The sequence below is a fragment of the Eleutherodactylus coqui genome, chromosome 3, assembly GCF_035609145.1.
Source record: "Eleutherodactylus coqui strain aEleCoq1 chromosome 3, aEleCoq1.hap1, whole genome shotgun sequence".
Lineage (NCBI taxonomy): Eukaryota > Metazoa > Chordata > Amphibia > Anura > Eleutherodactylidae > Eleutherodactylus > Eleutherodactylus coqui.
The window spans coordinates 272,583,495-272,594,490 of NC_089839.1; the positions used below are offsets into that span (position 1 = coordinate 272,583,495).

A 10,996-nucleotide genomic window follows, 5' to 3' on the forward strand; every position below is an offset into this window, starting at 1 on the left:
ACTGCCTAGGACGGCTATATAGCACTGCTCTATGTATATAGTACTGCCTAGGACCGCTATATAGCACTGCTCTATGTATATAGTACTGCCTAGGACCGCTATATAGTACTGCTCTATGCATATAGTACTGCCTAGGACGGCTATATAGTACTGCTCTATGTATATAGTACTGCCTAGGACAGCTATATAGTACTGCTCTATGTATAAAGTACAGTCTAGGACCGCTATATAGTACTGCTCTATGTACCTAGTACTGCCTAGGACCGCTATATAGTACTGCTCTACGTATATAGCACTGCCTAGGACCGCTATATAGTACAGCTCTATGTATATAGTACTGCTCTATGTACATAGTACTGCCTAGGACCGCTATATAGTACTGCTCTATGTATATAGTACTGCCTAGGACCGCTATATAGTACTGCTCTATGTATATAGTACTGCCTAGGACCGCTATATAGTACTGCTCTATGTATATAGTACTACTCTATGTACATAGTACTGCTCTATGTATATAGTACTGCCTAGGACCGCTATATAGCACTGCTCTATGTATATAGTACTGCCTAGGACCGCTATATAGCACTGCTCTATGTATATAGTACTGCCTAGGACCGCTATATAGCACTGCTCTATGTATATAGTACTGCCTAGGACCGCTATATAGCACTGCTCTATGTATATAGTACTGCCTAGGACCGCTATATAGCACTGCTCTATGTATATAGTACTGCCTAGGACCGCTATATAGCACTGCTCTATGTATATAGTACTGCCTAGGACCGCTATATAGTACTGCTCTATGTATATAGTACTGCCTAGGACCGCTATATAGTACTGCCTAGGACCGCTATATAGTACTGCCTAGGACCGCTATATAGTACTGCTCAGTGTATATAGTACTGCCTAGGACGGCTATCTAGTACTGCTCTATGTATATAGTACTGCCTAGGACCGCTATATAGCACTGCCTAGGACGGCTATATAGTACTGCTCTATGTACATAGTACTGCCTAGGACGGCTATATAGTACTGCTCTATGTACATAGTACTGCCTAGGACCGCTATATAGTACTGCTCTATGTACATAGCACTGCCTAGTACCGCTAATATAGTACTGCTCTATGTACATAGCACTGCCTAGTACCGCTAATATAGTACTGCTCTATGTACATAGCACTGCCTAGTACCGCTAATATAGTACTGCTCTATGTACATAGCACTGCCTAGTACCGCTAATATAGTACTGCTCTATGTACATAGCACTGCCTAGTACCGCTAATATAGTACTGCTCTATGTACATAGCACTGCCTAGTACCGCTAATATAGTACTGCTCTATGTACATAGCACTGCCTAGTACCGCTAATATAGTACTGCTCTATGTACATAGCACTGCCTAGTACCGCTAATATAGTACTGCTCTATGTACATAGCACTGCCTAGTACCGCTAATATAGTACTGCTCTATGTACATAGCACTGCCTAGTACCGCTAATATAGTACTGCTCTATGTACATAGCACTGCCTAGTACCGCTAATATAGTACTGCTCTATGTACATAGCACTGCCTAGTACCGCTAATATAGTACTGCTCTATGTATAAAGCACTGCCTAGGACCGCTATATAGCACTGCTCTATGTATATAGTACTGCCTAGGACCGCTATATAGCACTGCTCTATGTATATAGTACTGCCTAGTACCACTATATAATACTGCTCAATGTATCTAGTACTGCCTAGGACCGCTATATATAGTACTGCTCTATGTATATAGTACTGTCTAGGACCGCTATATATAGTACTGCTCTATGTATATAGTACTGCCTAGGACTGCTATATATATAGTACTGCTCTATATACTGTACTGCTCTATGTATATAGTACTTCCTGGTACTGCTCTATATATGGTACTGCTCTATATATGTATATAGTACGCCCTGGTACCACTCTATATACAGTACTGCTCTGCTCTATATGTATCTAGTACTCCCTGGTACCGCTCTATATATGGTACTGCTCTATGTATATAGCACTGCCTAGGACCGCTATAAAGCACTGCTCTATGTATATAGTACTGCCTAGGACCGCTATATAGCACTGCTCTATGTATATAGTACTGCCTAGGACCGCTATATAGCACTGCTCTATGTATATAGTACTGCCTAGGACCGCTATATAGCACTGCTCTATGTATATAGTACTGCCTAGGACCGCTATATAGCACTGCTCTATGTATATAGTACTGCCTAGGACCGCTATATAGCACTGCTCTATGTATATAGTACTGCCTAGGACCGCTATATAGCACTGCTCTATGTATATAGTACTGCCTAGGACCGCTATATAGCACTGCTCTATGTATATAGTACTGCCTAGGACCGCTATATAGCACTGCTCTATGTATATAGTACTGCCTAGGACCGCTATATAGCACTGCTCTATGTATATAGTACTGCCTAGGACCGCTATATAGCACTGCTCTATGTATATAGTACTGCCTAGGACCGCTATATAGCACTGCTCTATGTATATAGTACTGCCTAGGACCGCTATATAGCACTGCTCTATGTATATAGTACTGCCTAGGACCGCTATATAGCACTGCTCTATGTATATAGTACTGCCTAGGACCGCTATATTGTACTGCTCTATGTATATAGTACTGCCTAGGACCGCTATATAGTACTGCTCTATGTATATAGTACTGCCTAGGACCGCTATATAGTACTGCTCTATGTATATAGTACTGCCTAGGACCTCTATATAGTACTGCTCTATGTACATAGTACTGCCTAGGACGGCTATATATTACTGCTCTATGTATATAGCACTGCCTAGGACCGCTATATAGTACTGCTCTATGTATATAGCACTGCCTAGGACCGCTATATAGTACTGCTCTATGTATATAGCACTGCCTAGGACCGCTATATAGTACTGCTCTATGTATATAGTACTGCCTAGGACCGCTATATAGTAGTGCTCTATGTATATAGTACTGCCTAGGACCGCTATATAGTAGTGCTCTATGTACCTAGTACTGCCTAGGACCGCTATATAGTACTGCTCTATGTATATAGTACTGCTCTATGTACATAGTACTGCCTAGGACCGCTATATAGCACTGCTCTATGTACATAGTACTGCCTAGGACCGCTATATAGCACTGCTCTATGTATATAGTACTGCCTAGGACCGCTATATAGCACTGCTCTATGTATATAGTACTGCCTAGGACCGCTATATAGCACTGCTCTATGTATATAGTACTGCCTAGGACCGCTATATAGTACTGCTCTATGTATATAGCACTGCCTAGGACCGCTATATAGTACTGCTCTATGTATATAGCACTGCCTAGGACCGCTATATAGTACTGCTCTATGTATATAGCACTGCCTAGGACCGCTATATAGTACTGCTCTATGTACCTAGTACTGCCTAGGACCGCTATATAGTACTGCTCTATGTATATAGTACTGCCTAGGACCGCTATATAGTACTGCTCTATATACATAGTACTGCCTAGGACCGCTATATAGTACTGCTCTATGTATATAGTACTGCCTAGGACCGCTATATAGTACTGCTCTATGTATATAGCACTGCCTAGGACCGCTATATAGTACTGCTCTATGTATATAGTACTGCCTAGGACCGCTATATAGTAGTGCTCTATGTACCTAGTACTGCCTAGGACCGCTATATAGTACTGCTCTATGTATATAGTACTGCTCTATGTACATAGTACTGCCTAGGACCGCTATATAGCACTGCTCTATGTACATAGTACTGCCTAGGACCGCTATATAGCACTGCTCTATGTATATAGTACTACCTAGGACCGCTATATAGCACTGCTCTATGTATATAGTACTGCCTAGGACCGCTATATAGCACTGCTCTATGTATATAGTACTGCTCTATGTATATAGTACTGCCTAGGACCGCTATATAGCACTGCTCTATGAATATAGTACTGCCTAGGACCGCTATATAGCACTGCTCTATGTATATAGTACTGCCTAGGACCGCTATATAGCACTGCTCTATGTATATAGTACTGCCTAGGACCGCTATATAGCACTGCTCTATGTATATAGTACTGCCTAGGACCGCTATATAGCACTGCTCTATGTATATAGTACTGCCTAGGACCGCTATATAGCACTGCTCTATGTATATAGTACTGCCTAGGACCGCTATATAGCACTGCTCTATGTACATAGTACTGCCTAGGACCGCTATATAGCACTGCTCTATGTATATAGTACTGCCTAGGACCGCTATATAGCACTGCTCTATGTACATAGTACTGCCTAGGACCGCTATATAGCACTGCTCTATGTACATAGTACTGCCTAGGACCGCTATATAGCACTGCTCTATGTATATAGTACTGCCTAGGACCGCTATATAGCACTGCTCTATGTATATAGTACTGCCTAGGACCGCTATATAGTATTGCTCTATGTATATAGTACTGCCTAGGACCGCTATATAGCACTGCCTAGGACGGCTATATACTACTGCTCTATGTATATAGTACTGCCTAGGACGGCTATATAGTACTGCTCTATGTATATAGTACTGCCTAGGACGGCTATATAGTACTGCTCTATGTATATAGTACTGCTCTATGTATATAGTACTGCTCTAGGACGGCTATATAGTACTGCTCTATGTATATAGTACTGTCTAGGACGGCTATATAGTACTGCTCTATGTATATAGCACTGCCTAGGACGGCTATATAGCACTGCTTTATGTATATAGTACTGCCTAGGACCGCTATATAGTACTGCTCTATGTATATAGTACTGCCTAGGACGGCTATATAGTACTGCTCTATGTATATAGTACTGCCTAGGACCGCTATATAGTACTGCTCTTTGTATATAGTACTGCCTAGGACCGCTATATAGTACTGCTCTATGTATATAGTACTGCTCTATGTATATAGCACTGCCTAGGACCGCTATATAGTACTGCTCTATGTATATAGTACTGCCTAGGACCGCTATATAGTACTGCTTTATGTATATAGTACTGCCTAGGACCGCTATATAGTACTGCTCTTTGTATATAGTACTGCCTAGGACCGCTATATAGTACTGCTCTTTGTATATAGTACTGCCTAGGACCGCTATATAGTACTGCTCTATGTATATAGTACTGCCTAGGACCGCTATATAGTACTGCTCTATGCATATAGTACTGCTCTATGTACATAGTACTGCCTAGGACCGCTATATAGTACTGCTCTATGTATATAGTACTGCTCTATGTATATAGTACTGCCTAGGACCGCTATATAGTACTGCTCTATGTACATAGTACTGCCTAGGACCGCTATATAGTACTGCTCTATGTATATAGTACTGCCTAGGACCGCTATATAGTACTGCTCTATGTACATAGTACTGCCTAGGACCGCTATATAGTACTGCTCTATGTACATAGTACTGCCTAGGACCGCTATATAGCACTGCTCTATGTACATAGTACTGCCTAGGACGGCTATATAGTACTGCTCTATGTATATAGTACTGTCTAGGACGGCTATATAGTACTGCTCTATGTATATAGTACTGTCTAGGACGGCTATATAGTACTGCTCTATGTACCTAGTACTGCCTAGGACCGCTATATAGCACTGCTCTATGTATATAGTACTGCCTAGGACCGCTATATAGTACTGCTCTATGTACATAGTACTGCCTAGGACCGCTATATAGTACTGCTCTATGTATATAGTACTGCCTAGGACCGCTATATAGTACTGCTCTATGTACATAGTACTGCCTAGGACCGCTATATAGTACTGCTCTATGTACATAGTACTGCCTAGGACCGCTATATAGCACTGCTCTATGTACATAGTACTGCCTAGGACGGCTATATAGTACTGCTCTATGTATATAGTACTGTCTAGGACGGCTATATAGTACTGCTCTATGTATATAGTACTGTCTAGGACGGCTATATAGTACTGCTCTATGTACCTAGTACTGCCTAGGACCGCTATATAGCACTGCTCTATGTATATAGTACTGCCTAGGACCGCTATATAGCACTGCCTAGGACCACTATACAGCACTGCTCTATGTATATAGTACTGCCTAGGACCGCTATATAGTACTGCTCTATGTATATAGCACTGCCTAGGACGGCTATATAGCACTGCTCTATGTATATAGTACTGCCTAGGACCGCTATATAGCACTGCTCTATGTATTTAGTACTGCCTAGGACCGCTATATAGTACTGCTCTATGCATATAGTACTGCCTAGGACGGCTATATAGTACTGCTCTATGTATATAGTACTGCCTAGGACCGCTATATAGTACTGCTCTATGTATAAAGTACAGTCTAGGACCGCTATATAGTACTGCTCTATGTACCTAGTACTGCCTAGGACCGCTATATAGTACTGCTCTATGTATATAGCACTGCCTAGGACCGCTATATAGCACTGCCCTATGTATATAGTACTGCCTAGGACCGCTATATAGTACTGCTCTATGTATATAGTACTGCTCTATGTACATAGTACTGCCTAGGACCGCTATATAGTACTGCTCTATGTACATAGTACTGCCTAGGACCGCTATATAGTACTGCTCTATGTATATAGTACTGCCTAGGACCGCTATATAGTACTGCTCTATGTATATAGTACTACTCTATGTACATAGTACTGCTCTATGTACATAGTACTGCCTAGGACCGCTATATAGCACTGCTCTATGTATATAGTACTGCCTAGGACCGCTATATAGCACTGCTCTATGTATATAGTACTGCCTAGGACCGCTATATAGCACTGCTCTATGTATATAGTACTGCCTAGGACCGCTATATAGCACTGCTCTATGTATATAGTACTGCCTAGGACCGCTATATAGCACTGCTCTATGTATATAGTACTGCCTAGGACCGCTATATAGCACTGCTCTATGTATATAGTACTGCCTAGGACCGCTATATAGCACTGCTCTATGTATATAGTACTGCCTAGGACCGCTATATAGCACTGCTCTATGTATATAGTACTGCCTAGGACCGCTATACAGCACTGCTCTATGTATATAGTACTGCCTAGGACCGCTATACAGCACTGCTCTATGTATATAGTACTGCCTAGGACCGCTATATAGTATTGCTCTATGTATATAGTACTGCCTAGGACCGCTATATAGTACTGCTCTATGTATATAGTACTGCCTAGGACCGCTATATAGTACTGCCTAGGACCGCTATATAGTACTGCTCAGTGTATCTAGTACTGCCTAGGACGGCTATCTAGTACTGCTCTATGTATATAGTACTGCCTAGGACCGCTATACAGCACTGCTCTATGTATATAGTACTGCCTAGGACCGCTATATAGTATTGCTCTATGTATATAGTACTGCCTAGGACCGCTATATAGTACTGCTCTATGTACATAGTACTGCCTAGGACCGCTATATAGCACTGCCTAGGACGGCTATATAGTACTGCTCTATGTACATAGTACTGCCTAGGACCGCTAATATAGTACTGCTCTATGTACATAGCACTGCCTAGTACCGCTATATAGTACTGCTCTATGTACATAGCACTGCCTAGTACCGCTAATATAGTACTGCTCTATGTACATAGCACTGCCTAGTACCGCTAATATAGTACTGCTCTATGTACATAGCACTGCCTAGTACCGCTAATATAGTACTGCTCTATGTACATAGCACTGCCTAGTACCGCTAATATAGTACTGCTCTATGTACATAGCACTGCCTAGTACCGCTAATATAGTACTGCTCTATGTACATAGCACTGCCTAGGACCGCTATATAGCACTGCTCTATGTATATAGTACTGCCTAGTATCACTATATAATACTGCTCAATGTATCTAGTACTGCCTAGGACCGCTATATATAGTACTGCTCTATGTATATAGTACTGTCTAGGACCGCTATATATAGTACTGCTCTATGTATATAGTACTGCCTAGGACTGCTATATATATAGTACTGCTCTATATACTGTACTGCTCTATGTATATAGTACTTCCTGGTACTGCTCTATATACGGTGCTGATCTATGTATATAGTACCCCCACGGTACCACTCTATATACAGTACCGCTCTATATATGGTACTGCTCTATATATGTATATAGTACTCCCTAGTACCGCTCTATATATGTATATAGTACGCCCTGGTACCACTCTATATACAGTACTGCTCTGCTCTATATGTATCTAGTACTCCCTGGTACCGCTCTATATATGGTACTGCTCTATGTATATAGTACTCCCTGGTACCACTCTATATACGGTACCGCTCTATGCATATAGTACTCTCTGGTACCGCTCTATGCATATAGTACTCTCTGGTACCGCTCTATGCATATAGTACTCTCTGGTACCGCTCTATTTACGGTACTGCTCTATGCATATAGTACCCCCTGGTAACGCTATGTAGTACTGCTCTATGTATATACCTTGTACCGCTCTATATACGGTACTGCTCTATGCATATAGTACTCCCTGGTACCACTATGTATATGGTACTGCCTAGTACCGCTATTATGTATAGAATGTATTCTACCGCGTATCGTGCAGTACCGATCTCACATTCACCGATGCCTCACACACAGCGTGCAAAATGTACTGACAAAAGAGCTCCCGGCACACGCCATCCGGGCCGCAGTCCACGTGCGCACACGCCATCCGGGCCGCAGTCCACGTGCGCACACGCCATCCGGGCCGCAGTCCACGTGCGCACACGCCATCCGGGCCGCAGTCCACGTGCGCACACGCCATCCGGGCCGCAGTCCACGTGCGCACACGCCATCCGGGCCGCAGTCCACGTGCGCACACGCCATCCGGGCCGCAGTCCACGTGCGCACACGCCATCCGGGCCGCAGTCCACGTGCGCACACGCCATCCGGGCCGCAGTCCACGTGCGCACACGCCATCCGGGCCGCAGTCCACGTGCGCACACGCCATCCGGGCCGCAGTCCACGTGCGCACACGCCATCCGGGCCGCAGTCCACGTGCGCACACGCCATCCGGGCCGCAGTCCACGTGCGCACACGCCATCCGGGCCGCAGTCCACGTGCGCACACGCCATCCGGGCCGCAGTCCACGTGCGCACACGCCATCCGGGCCGCAGTCCACGTGCGCACACGCCATCCGGGCCGCAGTCCACGTGCGCACACGCCATCCGGGCCGCAGTCCACGTGCGCACACGCCATCCGGGCCGCAGTCCACGTGCGCACACGCCATCCGGGCCGCAGTCCACGTGCGCACACGCCATCCGGGCCGCAGTACACGTGCGCACACGCCATCCGGGCCGCAGTACACGTGCGCACACGCCAAGGGAGTATGAAGATTGTTGGGACGCAGCAAGAACATTTTATTGGTACTTGCTGGCAGCATTGATTCTTCACTGAGAGCCCTGTATACAGTATATAGTACTGCCCGGTACCGCTATATACATGGTAGTGCTAGCCGTATACGGTAATGTATATTGTACGGTATATGTTTGCCTGATCTATATGGAGCCACAATATGTATATGCACTTCCTGGTATTGATACATTCATACCGCTATATGGATAAGGTACTGTATATTGCACCGGCATACCACTAGGGGTCGCAATTATGACCTGGCCCCTTAGCGTTGCCCAACAATGGAGGACTGCTGCAGCTCCTTACCTGCTTGTACCTGGCATCACTGGGGCGAGGAGTCACGGATACGGGGGAGGGGTGCACCAATACAGATGTACACAGTGAGATCCACCAGGGACAGGCAGGATGCTACAGGGCAGTGCCAGGAAGAACAATGAAGGACCACTGCAGCTACTTACCTGCTTGTACCTGGCGTCACTGGGGGGAGGGGGTCACTGATATGGGGGATGGGTGCACCAATACAGTTGTACACAGTGAGCTCCGCCAGGGACAGGCAGGATACTATAGGGCAGTGCCAGGAACAACAACGGAGGACCACTGCAGCTTTTTACCTGCTTGTACCTGGCATCACTGGGGGGTCACTGATCTCGGGGAGGGGAGCACCAGTTCTACAGAGAGATCCACCAGGGACAGACAGTTCCTCATCTTAGGGTGGGCAGTGCCAGGAAGAACAATGGAGGGCCGCTGCTGCTCCTTACCTGCTTGTACCTGGCGTACAGGTAGAGCAGCTGCTGGGTGGTCGCCACATGGGCCAGGTTCTGGGCATGCTGGGCCGCCTGCTCGAAGTGTCGGCGCAGCTCGTCGTCTTCCTCCTCGTCCGCCCGCTCCTCCAGCAGGAAGTCCCCCAGCTCCCCGTAGCCCCCAGAGCAGGCCTCTCCAGAGCTCGACTCCTCAAACACCTCCGGGGAAGCCATGTCGGGGCTCAGAGCAGCGCCGTGCACATGACCGGCCAACAGCCCAGTCCCCCGCAGCGCCGGACACACCGGCAGGATGCTCCACCGCGCACTGACCTCCTGAGGTTTCAAAACTGCCAGCAAGCACTGCGCATGCGCTACAAATGTCGTCTGCTGAGCATGCGCGGACTGCGGTCTAGCGGACATGCGCAGTGCAGCTCCGGGGGCGCCGAGCAGAAGCCGGCGAGTGGGTGCAGAGTAGTGCAGGGACTGCGCTGTGCCGAGGGGTCTGCCCGTGTCTGCAGCCCGTGTTATGTGGCAGGCGAGTAAATAATGGCTGCCTGAGGGCTTGGCTTTTGCGGGAAAAGTTTAAGTTTTTATTTGTACCGTTTTGCCTTTTGGACTTCTTTTTATTGCGGAGGAGAGCAAAAGAAAAATAGCAATTCTGGAATTCTTAAAATATTTCTTATGGCGTCCAGTGCGTGAGATAAATAACAAGATTCCGCGGCCGCCGACCCTGCGCGCCTGTCCGGGTCTGTATTGCGGATGTGCTGGCAGTCGCGCAGTACACATTTTCCTGCGCCGTCGCCATTCTGTAAGAGCCGCGGATCGGACGGCTTCCATTAACTTCAAT

The 10,996-nt window shown here is 45.9% G+C and overlaps 1 protein-coding gene across 1 annotated transcript in view; it reads right to left on the bottom strand.

Moving 5' to 3' along the window:
- ACBD6 (acyl-CoA binding domain containing 6) overlaps window positions 1-10,520 on the bottom strand; it is a 95,779-nt gene extending 85,259 nt beyond the window's left edge. Inside the window, exon 1 of the mRNA XM_066597436.1 lies at window positions 10,168-10,520. Within this exon, the coding sequence (XP_066453533.1) occupies window positions 10,168-10,383 (216 nt within the window). The 5' untranslated portion in view covers window positions 10,384-10,520. The remainder of the gene's footprint in view (window positions 1-10,167) is intronic.
- Window positions 10,521-10,996: the final 476 nt, after the last annotated feature.